The sequence below is a fragment of the Haemaphysalis longicornis genome, unplaced genomic scaffold (assembly GCF_048455015.1).
Source record: "Haemaphysalis longicornis isolate Haplotype H1 unplaced genomic scaffold, Haemaphysalis longicornis Haplotype H1 scaffold_7, whole genome shotgun sequence".
NCBI lineage: Eukaryota > Metazoa > Arthropoda > Arachnida > Ixodida > Ixodidae > Haemaphysalis > Haemaphysalis longicornis.
Genome location: NW_027526422.1, coordinates 32,346,805 through 32,365,105, shown reverse-complemented (window position 1 = coordinate 32,365,105; position 18,301 = coordinate 32,346,805). Strand labels below are relative to the sequence as shown.

The window sequence follows — 18,301 nt, the reverse complement described above, 5'->3', positions numbered from 1 at the left end:
AAGTTTGGCTCGGTGTGTTCACAAGTGCTAACAGTTTATAAAAAAAATGGTGAAGGTTCGTATCCCGCTAATAGGAGCAGTCTTGCAGAAACCCACATCAGGGACGTAGCAAGGGTGGGGTTTGGGAGTCTCAACCCTCCTCCCCGCGAAATTTTTTCCAGCCCACACATACGCGAGACTTTTGGCAAAACTCCCCTTTTCGGACAAACCTTAACCCCTTCCAAAAAAATTTCTGGCTTGGCCCTGACCCACAGACACACGTGTTTTGCATATTATTACCTGCCCACAAAGGATATTAGTTTGGTCCAAACTGTTGCCTAAGCCACAAAATATTAAGGCTGTGAAAACTCTTACGTTCTAAGAAACATGCCAGCAAAGTTTTGCACATTTCCAAGAGCTTTTACCTGGAGCTGTCGCAAAGAGCGACGAGAGGTCTCTTTGACGCAAACGAGTCATTGCCACAACTGCCTGCAAAAGCAGAAGAGAACAAAAACAGGGTGAGGGGAAAGTCACAATCAGAAACGACCATTTCAACCAGCATACAAGCCCCTAGCTGATGAAGTAAACAGGACATTTGAAAGCGCCCTTTTTTCCTATTCACATTGTAATCTTCAAACCAGCGTCTCGCTCCAAAATGTTTCAAATCAGAAAATAAACATAAATGTGGGCAAGTAACCCGTACGGCTACTGCCTTCTGAAGGTAGTAGTTGCGATACACAGGCCACATGCAGTTCTAAGCAACGATGTGTATGTTTCCATGTACCACCACAGGTACAAAAGGCAAGTACAAACTGTAGAATAAAATGATGTGCTTGTAATTTTTCATCTGCATAATAACAGTACTCTTGATGCTAGCCATCCATCCATCGCTAGCTGTCATAAGTAATCTAACTTTGCATATTCACTAACAAACAAGATAGATCTCACTTAGACCTCCTTCATTATAGTAATCTTAGTTTGCAATGTACCATACTGCATAAGATAGGTAACCATAAACAACTCGATTCAATCAAAATAAACAAATCCCAGGACAGAAGCTAGAATGCAGTGGAAAGAAGTTAATGCAAAGATCACCGGAAGAACCACTGTTTCGGCTACCCACGCTGGATGCATTTGATGAAAAGCCAAGACAGTTAATGAGGCCGGCATGTTCATTTCTAAATTCGGACTCAAAAGTGTCAAGCCTACACCTGTGCTGTGCTGACAGTCTATAAATTACTTCAACCACCTGAAGCTTTCATTTAATGCAAGCGAGGACCTCACACAGATGGGAGCTTTTGTATTTGGATTCCATAACAATGCAACCATGACCACAACAGCTACAACCATGACTGAGACTCAAACGCCCGACCCCGCGCCTAGTAGCAGAATGGTTTAGCCATAGCTGGCGTGTTGCGGCGAAAGAAGCGCTGTGCCACCATACCTACACCCCGCACAGTATCAGCAAGTATGCAATAGTACCCAAAAAGCATCCCACCTTGAGCATTCCTTGCTGTGTAGCTTAAGGATAAAAGGAATTTATTTTCTATTTGTAAAGAGAACAGCATGAGCCTCAGAAAAAATCTAACGGGATTTTTCCTAGGTGTTCACACGACTTACTGTCAGGTGCTGGCAGAATGTTCAGTGCTCTCACAGGCCCCTGCCTCCAAGACAAAACTTCCTGTGCTTCACCATTAGCCTGCAACAAAAGAGCGTGTTTGGCAGACCTGTAAGCTTTTTCTGAAGAAGTCTTAAATACGATAAAAATCCCATGCACAGAAAAAAAAGCACTGGATTTTGAAGTTGCATATAATTTGTGAAGAGACCGATAGACAGCATTCAATAATGCAGCTAATAAAGTACTTCTGTACCTTGTGCCACTAAATTTCATCTAGACCAATTCAGCCTTCGATTGAAACAACCTAAAAATAAGGGACACAGGGTAACATGATTGTGTTAAGGGCCTACTGCACTCGAATTTCACCTCGACCAAATTTATTTTTATTGCTTAGTAAGTACCACCAAATCAGCTGGGACACGAGTGGTAGCCCCGTTAAATGACCCGTTAAGCAGTCAAAAGCATTTCAAAAAAGCTCAGCCACAGACGACGCTGCACCTGCCAGCGGATGGCGTAAACAGCCATGACATGTATGTGACACTCCGGCTGTTCAGGGCTTGTTCATCTGGCCGGCCACGCAGCTGGACAGCCGGTTGAGCTGTGCTGCACATGCTTCACCCAATTTCTGCCTAGTGCGTGCGTGCAGCTTGTGCGCAGGCTTGCTCCTGAGCTGCTAACCGTCCGGCAGCTCGCTGGATGGCTGCAACGTCACTTTAATGGCCGCGCTCCCCTCGATTTCGGTTTCAAAATCGCCGATTTTCACTGACCACTTGTGGCGTCCACGCGCATATTTCAGCTGTTGTATTTTGCATCTTGCTTTCTTTTTCAGCAGAATATACAAAAATAGTGCCTTTAAGATGTTGAAATTTTGAGTGCAGTTGGCCTTTAAGTGAAGTCGAAGGCAAAACGCGACAGAGCCGTTACAATTGTGCAAAGAAAATGAAGTGTCGCACAGTTTGCTCATCAAAGCCTCCACCACCATCCTTTTAAGGCCAAACTAGCCACGAATATGCATCATCACGGACCCAACATATGACTTAAAAACTGCAGAGCTGAAAACAGGCAGGCAAATGCAACACTGCTCTGAAAATGCACGGAATGGCAGAACAGGTGTGGCAAAACCAATTTGGAAACTTTCCGTCAACATTAACACACATTGTGCCCCTCACACGATCAACCCCGATAGAGCATTCTTGCCCAAAGAACAGTCTGCCACATACACAGGTTGTTACGTACCGACACACACCACACCTGGACTCCATTCATATAACCAACCACAAGTAGAAGTGGTGCGGCCGTTCCACTGCAGTCTCTGCTGCCATCTACAAATAATAAAAAAAAAGGACCCATCAGTCACAGTGTTGCTTTTCAGGCTCCCCTCATTTCACCACTGACATGCAGCAGAAACCACCACCAAGCCTATCGCATGAAGTAATTCCCACAGACATGATAACAAGTCTTTTCTTAGATATTAACCCATTTCTTAAATATTAACCCATGGTGAGTGCTGTAGTACAACAATAGCAGACCACTTGAAAATTCTCACCGTATTATGATAACCCACAAGTTTTCAGTACTGAATCCGCATTTGCTAAACATAGAATGCTAATGTCGGCCCTGAATGCCAAGAACAAGCACGTTTCCACTAGGGCCCATCTTAACCTCGTAAGTACACAGTGAAATTTGGTACAAATTCCAGGGAGAGAAGTATTCTTCTGCTAGACAACAGTGACGAAAAATCACGGCAGAGGTGGCAATAACAACATGCTGTGAATAAACTAAGTGTTGCACTAAACAATGGAGTAAAGGCTCACACTGGCTGAACTACCCAATACAGCTGAAAACACACCATAAATGAATTTCCATCGGACAATTTTTACCGGAAGTCCGCTGCATTCTCATAATGAGACCACTTTGTCTGACAGGAGCCCCATGGTGAAAGCTGCTATCAAAATTTCTGTGCAATTTGCATAAAGGCAGTATGTCATACCCCTGTCAAACGTGCCTATTTAAGTGCACTTACACAGAGTGCACTCAGCTAAAATGTCATTCAGGAGCAGCTAAACGGCAAACGCGAATGACACTTTACAAGGAACGCACTTTAAGCTGAGTGTGGTCCCCAAACACACTTTACCGGGATCAGCTCGCCGAGCAAGTAATCTCGTGAACAGAAGTCCGAAAATCTGAAAAATTAACATAAAACCGTGAGCGTTTAGATGATAATAAGTAACGTTAAAAGTTAATTAGGGATAAATTGCTTATTTACTTTTACAAAAATTGAAGCAGCGACGAAAAATAAGAAAATAACCTCTCTCTCAACAACGTGCTAGCGCCGCCTGGTGGGTGTTTTGCTCCATGGCAGCCGTTCTCCTAGGTGGTTTCTTGTGGCCCTGTGATTGTGTTCGTGCTTCAGCCTATTTCTGTTGTATTCAACGCTTTCAGATAATTTCCTCCAAACAATAATGCTGCTGTCATTCACTGCGCAGTGAATAACAGTGAAGATATCAGCGCTGGTGCTCAGTCGCCGTCCCGACTCTGTTTCGCCGATTGCGATTTTTAACAATGCAAACACAATGAAATGTTTACATTATTTCTCACGTGATAAAGAGGGGAATTTCAAGTAATTTTGCGTAATATTTACGCCGGCTATCGTCACTGACATCACGGCCAAGGGCACTTTATTTCTTCGTTTAGCAGCGCGCAGCCTAACTGTCAGTTGGGAAGCCCGAGTGCACTCGGCGGAAGTGCACTTAAATAGGCACGTTTGACAGGGGTATCACTCTTTTTACTTAGCACTTACCGTTTACTTCTGTATATGCAAATCGCACCCATTGAACAGCTTCTTTTTCTTCCGCTTTTGATGTTTGTGTATATGCCTGAAATGAAAAGAAAAAATTAAAGCCATTTCACTCAATGTGAAAGCTGTCGGAAGTGCAGACCAGTGAATCGCCACAATGGGCTGTGGTGCAGCCATCCGCTCACTGCTACCGCCCAATGCATTTCAAGTTTCCTGCCTTCGCAGTGCTCGCGTGCCCCCTGCCTGAAACTGCGTCGGCGGGAGTTCTGTTCTTTTTGTGCTTGCTTTTCCTCCTGCATGTGCCGGCGTTGCACTGCCACTTTTTTTTTTTTGCTTACTATTGCAAAAACCAACCCTTATTTTTGTGCTTGCTTTTCCTTCCGCACGTGCCCACGTTGCACTGCCACTTTTTTTTGCTTACTATGGCAAAAACCAACCCAACGAGTGTTCCTAACTAAATGAACGCAAGTACTGCCTGTGTTCACATATAATTTACCTCAAATGTACCTACATTTTTCTTTGAGCTGAACAACGGGGAGATGTATGACAAGTGCCAGCGGTTCACGAGTTTCGAACGCTCAGGACTACATAAACTGCTTGGCTTTCAAAGCGTCTCGGTTACGCCGTGACGACAGAACACCGTGTGCAGATCTACTTCGGTCCAGCGAGCGAGCTAAGACGACAAGGCGAGCCCCTAAAGTGCTCCGCACTTAATATGTCTTAAACATTTTACTAAGAGGGTAACATCACCGCATCGCTGAGTTAATGGACAGCATGCCCCAGAGGCTATGACCCATGAGTGGCCAATGGGCACAAAATTATTGACAATGCATACATCCAAAATGTGCTAAACAAGAGAAGACTGAAAACAGAATTGTTGTGTGTACCCCGGCTGTTTTATGTAGGAGAATCAGCAAAATGTTTTGCCTAGGTCATGGCAATGCCCCCTTATTAATGTGACACTGCCAGTCCCTGCGTAAGTTCTGAGCCATGTACCCAAAAAGGGACAATGAAGCATGATATGAAGACAATAAATAAACTCACACAGTCATATGAGATCATATGGCCAAGGTCACCTCAGCTGAATACAAACACAAGCTCACAATTAAGGCCGAACCACATGGACGCGTAAAATCGATGACGCACGCATCGACGTAGCTCAGCGTAAGCATGCGTAAAATTTACTGTATTTACTTGCATAAAGATTGCACTCGCGTAATGATTGCATCCCTGAAGTTTGTCGTCAAAGTTCAATTTCTTTTTATTGTCCCGCGCAGCGAGCACACCCTGAATTAGCCGCAGCAGTATGTCGTATGTGTGCCAAGTCTACCTGATGATGGTCGTGTGTAACTCTGTTTCCTTCCCTTTCGAAGATGACCTGGCTACGTTATTGTGGCAGACTTGCCGTTATTAGTGATATCGGCCAGTATGCGTTTAATATTGATGAGGAAGAAATTTCTCTCACTAAATGCACAGAATGTACTCACAAGACAAAGAAAAAAACGCACTCAGGTTGCTGCATGGGAAGCCATGTCTGTTTTGATGTCCTGCACTGTGACAGTGGCAGCCACTTATTGGTCGAACTGTTCTTATCTCAAAGCAAACTCGTTCCGATGCGTTCCCCAATTCATGAAAACACTGCATTTCATTAATTCATGAAAACACTGCGAAAAATTTACCCTGCGTAATGAACGCACCCCTAAATTTGCATAAAATTATTTGAAAAAAATAAAGAAAAAGAAAAGCGCGATTATTACGCAAGTAAATACAGTATGTACTACGGTGTATGCTGCATGCAGTGCTATGCGCTTGTTACACCGAAGTCTGTGCCAATCAAATCACTGTGCGCAGAAACCAGTTCCTCCCACGCGTACAAACGAACAACTGGTTGGTTGATAGAGGTGGTAGTAAGAACGAAGCTCGATGTATTTCCTACATGTTTCTTGCCAGGTTGAAAAATGGGTTTTCATGCAAAAAAAAAAAAAAAAACAGTACTGGCTTTGCCAATCGTTGTTTGTATCCAATTTAATGGTCAGGAATAGTGAAGGCAAGCCTTGTTTGAAGCCAGTCCTGTGGGGTTAGGCCTGGGATGTACGGCAGACGCCATGATTACGGTGGCTGCCAGGGGGTTAATCACTCTCTCCGCTATAGTGCACGACAGTGCATACTACATGTGCTGACGTCAATGCGCGAGTACGGCGCTATTATAATGCTCCCATGTTACTGGGCCTGTACACAGCACAATAGGCGACTCATTTCCTGTGCCTACTTTGAATCGGCACCGCCTTTTGTACTGCATTTCTGTGCTGTCAATGCGTTGGCTACATCTACAGCCCACCGTTGCATCCTTCAGCAAAGATCAGCTGCCATTGGTCAATGTTTTCCACGCACTTAGGGTAAAACATGAGCACCGTACTGTCGTCCCATGCTCACTCTCAGCTTGTGCAACACTGTTCCACGTGTTCCAGCCCTTTTCAGTTATTAGTACTGTCCGAAGCACGCCTAAGCACCATCATGACTATTTATGGGTGTTTTTCTTTCCTAGTTCTTTTCTTTTTTTCCTTCCTTTTAAATTTCTCTCTCTCCCTCTTGTATGCATGTATGTGTGTATATATGTATGCAAATTGTAAAAAGACGGTTGCATGCGGCCTGAGTGCACAGCTCTTTTGCAAGGTAGCTGGTGTGCACATGTTAAGTTGGAGCATGTCATCTTGGAGTGCGTTTTTTCCACTGCTAACGAATTTTGCTTTTTGACAGACGCATAAACACTGAATAACCAAACTGCTACTGGCCGCATCCCTCATTGCTCATCCACAGCCGGTTACATACACTCACGAATGTTTGTTTAATGGCTCACTGGGCACACCATGACAAAGTCACTGATCTTGACACTGCTGGGAGGACAATAGGCTAGACTCATCTCCCAGTACATTTAGACACTGACCAAAACGAAGAAATTTATACCTTTCTCAAGCATTTTGTCACTAAGGGTTCAACAGGGTATACATAAACGGTTGGTGTGTAGTCAATCAGGTGACTTAAGTCATGAGGTGCTAGTACAACTGACGAGTATCCCTTGCTCGCTGTGCTTGACAGTAAAATACATGCAACAAGCAATGTTCTTCCCGGAATGTGATTGTTTTGCCACTTGTCGCAAGCAATGAGGGCTTTCTATGCACACAAATAAGTAAGCACTGGCAACCCATTCGAAGAACTTCAAACATTGGCTCCTCCAATAAATGCGGCTACTGCAGTTGTAATAATTAGATAGCCACTGAACACAGCACACGTATACCAAAACTGAATCAAACTGCTCTGTGTAGCATGAGAGTATTGGTTTGGGCGAATTGGTACATAGCGGCACATAGAAGCGCAGCAAAGACAACATATGTGGTGGTTGGGTTATTTGTGTCATTAAAGTTGGAAGTTAGCGCCCTGTGTGTCGTTGTCTGTGTTCCTGTCCTTGTCTTTGCTGCGCTTCTATACGCCTCTGTGTAGCATATTGGTGGTATGTTTTTTTTTTCTTTTTTTTGTAAACGACATTAACTTTAGGCGTTACCAGAGTCTATTGAAGGACTCTGGCGTTGCCATGGTTTCTGGCACACATTCAGGAACCTGATATTTTTGAAATATTTTTGTTTGTGACTGCCTCTGCTGCTTCAAACCAGCCAACCATGAAGAGCTGCTTTAAATGATGTCCAATTCCTAAAAGTTTCCTGCGTTGTTGTGACATAAAGGAGGGGAAAATATAAATAGTTAGAAATAAAAGAGCAGCAGCCACGTAAGAGGCTTCCTGACCTCGTTTAGCAACGGCACGTCATGTTTGTCAACGTCAGTACTCCCATAAATGCCAGCTCACTAGGTCATTCTCGTTGATCCCCTCAACTTCGTCAACTTTACGACCGCTTCCCTCATAATTTCTGGTTTTTCCCAGCTGGTAACAGATCTGTGTACCCAATGCCTTACCTAAGTAAAAGGGAAAATAAATTTCCCATTTAATGCGCACAATTTCACCTTTTTGCAGCAGCATAACCGACAACCATTCATTGATGGGTGCAGCACCTCATGTATTTACTGTTTTTATCAATTAATTAGTGTAGATAAGATAATTAACCCATGCAAACCGGAGCCAGCTTTCTAGATTTGCAGGATTTCAAAATATAAAGAAAAAGCATGAACAATTAAAAAAGACTTTGTAATGATATCTTGAACTAGGGAATATTGTGGTGCTAGATTTCTGGCATCATAGTGAAATCTCCTAAAGACATCAGCATAAAATAAATTTTTGAGGAAACTGCTGCATCAGGTGTTTGTCTGAACTAAGGAGGTTTGGTCTGAACCCATTCAAATTTTGTGCACGCAAAATTTACAACTCTCAATCTGTAAACACAAAAAGCCAACTTTAATGCTTGCTTATTACTTAAAGGGACACTAAAGGCTAAATAACTTGTTTTAAATAAAATTAGATCACGCATTTCATGGCTAACCCGGCCTTTGTTTGATGGCCAACGATAACACGTTTGCTGGAAACTAAATCACTAAAGCTGCCATTAAAGAGCCCGTCACAATGTGCACAAAGTGAGCCAGGGCTTTTTTCTCAACTTCACTCAAGCATCAGCATTGCTTGAAAGCCTGTTCTGGTTGCCTTTCATTTTTGCCACAAGGATTGGGAGCCCATCAGAAAGGATTTTTTTTGTGTGTGTGTCAGCCATCAAGACACACCCCTTGATGCAACCCTATGGGAGAGAGTGTGTTAGCGCCTATTCCATCCGCCTTTCGGCGCTTCATATACCATGAGTTGATGTCCTGTCCCGTCTTGAATTTATCAAGAAGGTTTTCTTTTGTGTGTGTTTTATTTCGTTTTATGTCATATATAATCCTTCCTTTCATGATAATAAAAAGTTGATAGTTTGAACTCGACTTCGTCTGTTTTTGTCCTTTCTATCTGTCGTACATTTTGTGTAGCGCAGCACACGTTACGCTTCAATATACCCAAAAAATAACTTGCCCACTTCCAAGCTTTGCTGAAAAAACTTTCCACTGAGGTACTGCCCCTTGGGAAAAGGTGTAGAAAACGCATGCGGGCGTTGATTTCCAGCAGCATAGCCAGATAAGCTAATTCCTTACTTTTTCCGCTGGACATTGTATTTGTATATAAGTGGTACTAGTGGCAGGTAGGTACAATAGGCTCTTCCATTAACCCGCAAGCACCTTTGACTGCACTGAGTACCGCAAAAAAGAAACGTTTTAATGAAATTGTGACTGACAGAAACCCTTTCATTTATGTTGAGGCACCCATTTCATAATGTCTGTAACCTGAGGTCTGTCTCTCTCAAAAAGCACATGCTCCACAAAGGGCCACCTATACATATATTTTACGTTTACATGTCCCTGTCAAAGTGTTTGTTTCAGAAAAACGTAGAGACAAGCTCTACAATTGCTGTTTCACCACTCGCGATTTGTGATGCTGCAAATAGTAGTGCAGGAAATGTATGAGGTGACGATAACCGTTATTCTGCATCTGGCATTTCCTGCATTAATAAGCAATTGCTGCCGCTGCTGCAAGTGGAATATATATATTGGTGACACTCGAATCTGCCGACATATACCGATTTGTTTGAACACTTCAGCGTACCTTTCACAAAAATGAAGAAACAAAAAAATAATATTACAAACTACAAAGAAAAAATACAGACATAGTACTCGGCATCTTCAGAGTTATGTTTTTTTTTTTTTGTTTTCGCTCATTATTTTAAAACATGATCTTAGGTCAGACACACTGTATATGAACGCTTGTAGCCAGTTTAAGCAGTACTGGGATTTTATCTTCAGACATGCCTTTCTGCGTAAACTATTTAGCAGGGTAGCGGCGGCCACTTTTCTGATGGAGGTGAAAAGCAAAAATGCCTGTGTGTACGAGATTTTGGCGCATTTTAAAGATCCCCAGGTTGTCGAAATTAATCCACAGCCCTCCACTACGGTGCGCCTCATCGCCTGCATTGTGTCGGCGTGTTAATACCATACAATCAATCAATAGTTAGCAGGGTGTCATCAGGGTCTACTGCAACACACGCAGATGGATCTAGCAGTATTTACAGAACCCCAAGTCATGTCAACAATATCTAGTAATAATACTTCCATGTGAAACAGCTTTTCGGTGTACCCAGTAGGTGCCAAGAGCAAAACAAAAATTACCAATACCAAATAAGCTACAGTGTCACATAGATTTTTCTAGCACTGCACACTAATGAAGTAATGAAATGCCATCATCAGCATCTTCAAATCGGGTTTTTCACAAAGATTCGGTCATGCTTTTATTGGTGCTAGCAAATACTTTTTTCGGATGAAATAAAAAAAAAAAAGCACCGTTATACAGCCAGGTACATTTCAGTACTTTCTGATGTTGTGGTATTTTTCTGCATAAAACAAAGCAAGGATCAGCCTCAAAGCTAATAACGGACGCTAACCATTGTGCAAGCACGAACATGCCTTATCGCTCAACACACAACGTTATCTATAACAGCACCTCGCTTTTCTTACATAAGGATGTGTGCCTATACAAGACACATAATTAACCCTTCATGTGACTTCCTGAACTGGCATTGTTCTGGGTCGTATGACCGAATTGTGAAAACAGCCGAGTGGAAAATGCGTACTTCGCGTGCACTTTTTTTAATGCCAATTAAAGGTATAATGCAGGAGAGCGAATACAAAAATAAAGCAAACCATGGTTTGAAAGCTCTTTTAAGTTGAAGGCGTGACGTAATAAAGCTCAAGGCACAAAATAAAAAAAAGCACAAAACTTTTGCAGAAGAGGGGTATGTCGCAATGCACTTTTCGGTCGGTGTCAATTAATTCCCACAACGCGTGATTTATGCTCTTTCACTTACTTGAGGAATGACTTCATTGATCAGATCAACGACACTGCCCATGTAGGACTTGTCACTGCAAAGCAAATTAACGCAAACCAATTAAAAATCGTTCGCTCCGTGCGACGTAAGGGTGTTACCAAGGGTGACTAAGCGTCGCCACCGAAACACAATTTGTAATTCCTGGGCTCTTTATTACCAGAAATAAATCAGTCTCGCTAGGCACGATGATTTACAGCGATGTTTAACGCAAACGCGAATAGACACAAGCGTGTTTGTTGTTGTTAAGGTGCTCAGCCGCAGACGATGCATGCAAACGAAGGTCAAGTTTTCGTTTGAATGGGGCCCCGGAAACAACGAAAGTCAAGCGCCGTTTCACGATCACTGCTGCCAGAGAACCTCTTCCAGGGCTTTTCGGATATGGTTTTGCACGGCGTTACTAAAACAGATGCAGCACAGGCTCCAGTCTTCTCATTAAATGCTTCACAGTTTTTAGGGTTAGGCATTACCGGATGTTGCATAAAAGGCAAAGCAGACAAAGTGAGCTTGAGAACAGTACTAAGTAATCGGGCGCAAGGTCAGGTTTCTGGCTTTGCTATGGTGTAAATGCAACGTGAAAGGGCTTCGAAATATATTTTAAACCTCTTTTCCCCAGGAAAACGCGCACATGCACCTGATTTCACTGTCAAGAGCGAGTACTGCGTATTTCGGTGTATTGTTCTCAAGAGTACGTACTTGATCACGGCTTGTGGCCGCACCACAAGACCGCACGGCTTGACACCGCGCCTGTGAGACTCCGCTGCCATGTCGCTGGCAAATGAGATCCAATTTTGTCATACGACTGGCTAGTTGTTCGCACAAAATCAGAAGAAATATCAAATGATCTTCCGCACAGATGTCTCCATCTTGTTTACAAACATCAGCTGAACACTGACGTCACACCTATCTCCCAGCAGCTGTGTAGGCCTGAAAAAGGGCGTTTAGCAACAGCTAAAAAACGCGTTCAAAATTGTTAACATCCATTCATAAATTTTATTTTTCTACCCGCATATATTTATTATTATTCCACTTTTAAATAAACATAGTTACGTTTTCTAAATTGTTCATTTTGAATCCGGCCTGCAGCGCTACGAAAGGCTTAGCAGGTTTAGGGCCTACGCCTTCGTCTGATTGGCGTATCGCTGGTATCGCAGGCTCGCGAGGTTTTTCGGCTGCGCTGCTATTTTTTCGTTTCTGTTTGCAGAAGTGGAAGGTGATACCGTTTGTTGCATGCTGAAGCATTTGAGATAACCATCATGTCTGCATTCGGTGGTGTGACGCCTGCTTTTGCCTGCCAGCAGCTGTCGTCCTCCCTGTTCGTCGATACCGTCGAGCCCTTCAACATGGAATAGCCACGTAGATTCAACCATTATGGGTGCTGTGTGTGGTGGGGGGGCCCTGTAGGACGATGGACGTTGTGGTGTGATCGCTCGCCTGCATGAAGCCCCCTCTTCCACCACCTTTGAACTAGCGCCAGTGAAGTGCTGTCTTGTGTCGCAAGACGATCGTAGCAGCGCTGAAAAAACAGCCATGGATGGCGTCATCCTGCAGTTCGCACCCGACTGCACTGCGCGGTGCAGGTCGTCGGTGCACGCTGACCTTGTCCTTGCATCCATCACCAAAGGGACTGTCCCCGAGGTTCAAACGTACTGCCGTTACCTGTGCCACAACTTCTGGGCTGTCACTGACCCAATCGGGCGGACAGCGCTCCACGTAGCCGCGTCGGTGGGCAAGGTGGAACTCGTCAATTGGTTGCTTGAGCAATGTCACGCCGACGTCGACTCGCGCGATCGCGAGTCCGGATGGACGGCTTTGCACCGGGCTGTCTTCTACGGACACCTGCAGTGTGCCAAAGCCCTACTTCAGCACGGCGCCAGTGTCACCGTGTCAGACTTCGAGGGCTTGACAGCTCTGGACCTGGCGGTGCGTGACAGACTTCCCTACATCGAGTACGCGCCTTCTGATCCATGCGAGGTCTACGTATGGGGCTCTAACAAAAACTTCACCTTGGGGCTCGCCAGCGAACAGTCGCCGAAGGATCCAGAAATCTTGGAATCGTTTCGCCGCGACGGCATCGCCGTTCAGAAGGTCGAGATGCAGAAGTTTCACTCCGTTTTTCTGACAAACGCTGGCGACGTCTACGTTTGCGGGCACGGACTGGGAGGCCGGCTTGGTCTTAATTCGGAGAAGACCACGTTGAGTGTCACACAGCTTCCACTTTCGAAGTTGAACAAGACGAGGTGTGTCGATATAGCTTCCGGGCAAGACCACACAGTAGTGCTCATGGAAGACGGGCAAGTCCTGACGTGTGGGTTGAACACTCACCACCAACTGGGCCTCATCCCGCCACCTCCCCAGGTGCTGTCTCCCAGGGCGATTTCAATGAAATTCCTCAAGGACAAAAAGGCCGTGGGAGTCTGCGCAGCCAAGTACCACAGCGTCATTTACACGGAAGACGGCTTGTACACTTTTGGTCTCAATGCTGGGCAGCTGGGGCATCCAAAAGGAGAGCGACTGCAGACAACACCGAGACAGATCTCCACCTTTAGCCACCCCGACATAAGGTTCAGCCACGTTGTGTCTTCTGATGGCGCTATCGTCTGTGCTACAAAAAAGGGCGACATATTTGTCTGCCAGGAGTACAAATGCCGCAAGATAGCTTCCAAGCAGCTTGAAATCAAACAGCTCTGCGTTGTCGGCGGAACAATCGATGACCCCAGTGAAGCCGTTGGCAGTGCGGAAGGGGAGAAGCAGACACTCAAGGTGGCGATGCTGACCAAATCTGGAAAGCTGTATCTGTGGCAGTCGTCCAGCCTCTCTCTCACGCGCTGCCTCTTCAATGTTCAGCTGCAGCCCACAATTGTGGACGTCTGTCTAAGCACAAGAAGCATGGGTCTTGTTTCGAAGAGCGGCGAAGGGTTTCTGGGAACGGTTGCGAACAAGAAGGAAGTGAAGAAAGCACCCGAAAGCACTCCCCCAACAAAGAAAACAACCCTGCCGTCTCCCAATGCCTCCAGCTTGGTCAAGCTGCTGGAGAGGAAGGACTGTGAGCTGGTCAATTTGAAGAGACTTCACTCAGTTAATAGGGCAACGAAAATCACTTGCAGCTCGGGTGGAGAGAGCTTTGCCGTGCTCCAAAGCCACCCCAAGGTGGGGCTGTTGTACGAGCCAAGCATTGGGTACTCGGAGTTTCAGAAACACATGATGCAGCTTCTGGAGTCAGCGGATGCTGGAGACGTCGCACACGACATTGTAGTCAAAGTGAAAGGCAACTTGTACCACTTGCATCGTTACGTATTGGCGTCTCGGAGCGACTACTTCTGCAAAGTTGTGAGCGAGCAAGAGTCTTCAGGGGTACACATTATTGACAATGTAACGACGAAGGCATTTGAAGAGATCCTGTGCTTCATGTATACTAACAGCTGCAACATCCTTGAATGCGAAAGCAATCACGTTGTCGTAGGACTGTCAAATAGGTACAGTCTGAACAAGAGAATTACCAATGCATTTCTAAAAGAGGTGCTGGATGCAAGCAAGAAGCTCGGAGTCCACGCCCTCAGAGATTGTCTCAACAAGGCGAGCATCAAGAACAACAGTGTGGAGCTGGGAAGTGCGCCGCCGATGGCAAAGTACCGTTTTTTCCGGAACAAGTTCGAGACGTTGTGTGATGTCACTTTGGTGTCTAGCGACAATGTGAGCTTCCCCTGCCACCGCTGCATCCTGGTGGCCAGACTGGAGTACTTCCACAGCATGCTCTCTTTTGGCTGGGCGGAGTTTTCAAGCCGCAAGCTGTCTCTACCCATATCGTCGAAAGTCCTCGAGGTTATCCTGGAGTATTTGTACACTGATGATGTCTCCAGGCTCAAGCACTCGAGGGACGTTGAATTCCTCTGCCAAGTGCTGGTGTGTGCTGACCAGCTGCTGGCAACGCGGCTGAAAGAGATGTGTGAAGCTACTCTTGCGGACATGGTGACCCTGAAGAATGCCGCCGACCTTTTGGAAATAGGCTGCATGTATAATGCAGACCAGCTGAAAACGCTGTGTGTGCAGTTCATGTGCATCAATCTCCCGGCCATACTGGAGTGCTCCTTGGATTCCCTCAGCGATGCTGCGGCTGAAGACCTTGCGTCAAGCTACAAGGAGATGGTGCCTGCCATGTCGAGGCGTGTCATAACACCGTACATGAACGGCCCCAGCAAGGAAGACATTGAAAAGATCCAAGGTGACTACGGTGCTTTGTTCGATCACACTGAGTTCTTTGCCTGCACTGCACCTGATGCAAAAAGCAAAGCGAGGCGAAAAATTACGCCAAGGAGGACCTCTGAAGGCTCTGCACCTAATGGCCTTGCTACATCGCCAACTAAACCCGTCGAAGAAGTTCGGGCTTCCCTTTCTGGTTCCGGTGATTCTGCAAAGCCAAGTGGTAATGCTGCTGTCAAGGTGGGAGCTTCACCAGAGCCCCGCCAACGTTTGCCATCCGGGAACGATTCCCCCATTAAACTGGCGGAGAAAAAAACGAGAACGGTTTCCGAAGGTGCTGTGTCTCCTCCAGCTGTGTCAGCCTTCACGTTTCCGAGTCTCAACGAAGTTATGGCAGGCGATTGCAAACTGTCCAAGGACGGCAAACCCACCGAAGCTGTGCGGCCAATGGTGAAGTTGTCCCAGAAGCAGAGAAAGCAACTGAAGGTCACTTCCCCGGCCATCATACCGGCACCCAAGGTGCCTCCGTCCAACTGCCCCTGGTTTCAAAATGCATCGCAGATGGCCCCGGCTTCATCCCCTCCTGGCCTATGCTTTAATGAAGACAGCTTCCCAGGCCCATCTTCGCCACCCGAAGACACGCCAAGGATGATTGACATACTCAGGTTTGAAGAACAAAAAATTCAAAATCTTGTGAAGGTGAAGCCCAAGGCACTTCACATCATAAACGTGGAAGACAAAGCGATTGAGGAGCTGCTGAAGTTGTACAATGCTGAAGACAACCCAGAGGAGAGGATTACCGCTTTCAGAATCTTGCCAGATACTTACGCTGCCCCGGTGTGGAAGAAGAAACAGTGAATTTTATGAGCACAAGAGGCTCGTAAGAAGCAGAAAATTGTGCTTTGTTTGAAGAACAGCCCCGAACAAGCTGCTCACTCCTACACCCTGCATGATTGGGACTGAGCAGGCAAAATGTCTGCTAGTAATGCTATTTTACAGGTGGACTTTAAAAGCACACCTTTATGCGTGCAGATTTCTTCTTTCTTTTTTGTGGGTAAAGCTTTAAAAAAGAGTAAATGCTTCTGTGTGTGTTTGTTTCTGGAGCTAATGCAGAACATGAGTCTGTGAAAAGAGCTATGGGTTTGGTGAAGGACATGCGAGAGTGTATTCTCTCCAGGTGCGGCAGTTGTAGCTGAATGTTCTGCTACAACTTCCGAACTATGTCGAATTCCAAGCTAGAATAAGATGCTTTCGTAACTTAAAAAGCTTCGCCGGGCCCTAAAAGGCCTCCACAGTGCATCTCTTTTCCACTACACTGCATGTGCAGGCTGTGGGATCCAATAAACAACGTGGAAGCTGTATTTACACTTCTACCTTGTTTTTGTTTCCTTCGTGTTATTTACAGTTGTCTAGCATACCTCTACTGTTCAGCTCATACGGGCAGACTTTGAGACAAAAATATGAAGGTTGCTTATTGAAAGAGACAACTTGATTAAGTGCAATTCACGTCCAAATTATGAAAGTTTGGTTCATTAGGCAATGGCAGTGAAGTCCATGAAGCGATGACCCAGGCAGTGGTCAGTGATTTGACCAAGGAGAGTACTGCAGGATGTATTGGCAGAGCTAAGACAAACATGACGGCCGTGTCTTCAGTGATGCAGTCAACGATTACAAAGCATGTGTGCTGTTTGACAAGAGAGAAATTTTACTGACAGGAGAAATGCTGAAAAGTAGGCCCGATGGTATCGTGTGCTCACTGTGTTATTACTCATTTTTGGGAAGCTATGAGGAGAACAGATGAATCAATACATTCTGCCCTCCGCTGTGCCTGTACTACTGCCATGCTTTTCCATGAACACGAAGCAGAGGACGTGTCTCAAAAGTATTTTTTTGTGGCCATTGTCGGTACTTTACACCTCACAGTTTCCACTGTGCTGTACAGTGTTGGTGAAATGTGGCACAAACAAGATATAGGCATCAGCAGGGATGGCTGACATCTTTGCAAAAAACATGCAGGGCTCCTTTGTCATGCTTCCAAATGGTTTGGAGAGAGAGAGAGAGAAACCCTAATGAAGACCAGCGAGGTTAGCCAAGTTGTTGCACTGGCTTGCTACGCTGGATGGTAGAAAGAAAGCAAAGAGAAAGGGAAAAAGAGTAAGAAGGCACAAAACAAACGAAAGAAAGAAGGCAAACACAGCAGTCAGTGCTACATACAGGTGACCCAAACAAGGTGACGCTATGGATCATGGATCGGGTTGCCTAGACGCACCAAAAAGGTCGCAGACTAGTGCAAGCTGCGACTGTGCTCGAATTACTGCAACAGGCCGGTGCATTTCTAACGGACTTTTCCATTTCAGAAGTAAATGGGAAAAATTACACTATCTTCCCGTAGGAAAACCCTGAGTAGTATGCGAAGCAGGCATGGGGTCGATTCAAGTGCCCATTAGTTTTCAGTTCGTCATTTCCGTGAGGTTGAGGTACGTAGCTACCGTTACATTTACCGTTTGGTTTCCACACTTTTCACTTTCCGGAACTACGAAATGGGAAATTGCGTTGACCCCATGGCTGTTTCGCATACTACTCAGGGTTCCCCTACGGGAAGATGGTGTAATTTTATTGGAGAGGGGTTGGGGGTGTTACAGTGGAGAGGCATTAAAGAGAGGGAGAGAGAGAGAGACGTACGTGGTATGAGTTTGTCTTTATTTAGGCATTATCATCATGATCAACGTAGGTGACGTCGAGCTGTGGTTGGTGTTCTGCTTTGATTATGACCGCCTTATGGTCTATGAAATGTAAATT

At 45.3% G+C, this 18,301-nt stretch overlaps 2 protein-coding genes across 2 annotated transcripts in view; one reads left to right on the top strand and one right to left on the bottom strand.

Moving 5' to 3' along the window:
• The window catches only part of LOC144145125 (BCAS3 microtubule associated cell migration factor-like), a 44,768-nt gene extending 32,568 nt beyond the window's left edge, over window positions 1-12,200 (bottom strand). The window contains exons 1-6 of the mRNA XM_077676631.1: window positions 11,999-12,200; window positions 11,285-11,339; window positions 4,398-4,473; window positions 2,834-2,919; window positions 1,600-1,678; window positions 405-468 (exon numbers count right to left, since the gene is read on the bottom strand). Coding sequence (XP_077532757.1) covers window positions 405-468; window positions 1,600-1,678; window positions 2,834-2,919; window positions 4,398-4,473; window positions 11,285-11,339; window positions 11,999-12,069 — 431 coding nt within the window. The 5' untranslated portion in view covers window positions 12,070-12,200. The remainder of the gene's footprint in view (window positions 1-404; window positions 469-1,599; window positions 1,679-2,833; window positions 2,920-4,397; window positions 4,474-11,284; window positions 11,340-11,998) is intronic.
• A 207-nt stretch (window positions 12,201-12,407) lies between these two features.
• Window positions 12,408-16,579, top strand: LOC144145123 (inhibitor of Bruton tyrosine kinase). The gene has a single exon (XM_077676628.1). The coding sequence runs from the start codon at window positions 12,833-12,835 to the stop codon at window positions 16,358-16,360; it is 3,528 nt and encodes a 1,175-aa protein (XP_077532754.1). The 5' UTR covers window positions 12,408-12,832; the 3' UTR covers window positions 16,361-16,579.
• Window positions 16,580-18,301: the final 1,722 nt, after the last annotated feature.

Excerpts from the sequence above, each read along its gene's own strand:
- LOC144145123 (XM_077676628.1), top strand. The coding sequence starts at position 12,833 with ATGGATGGCGTCATCCTGCAGTTCGCACCCGACTGCACTGCGCGGTGC.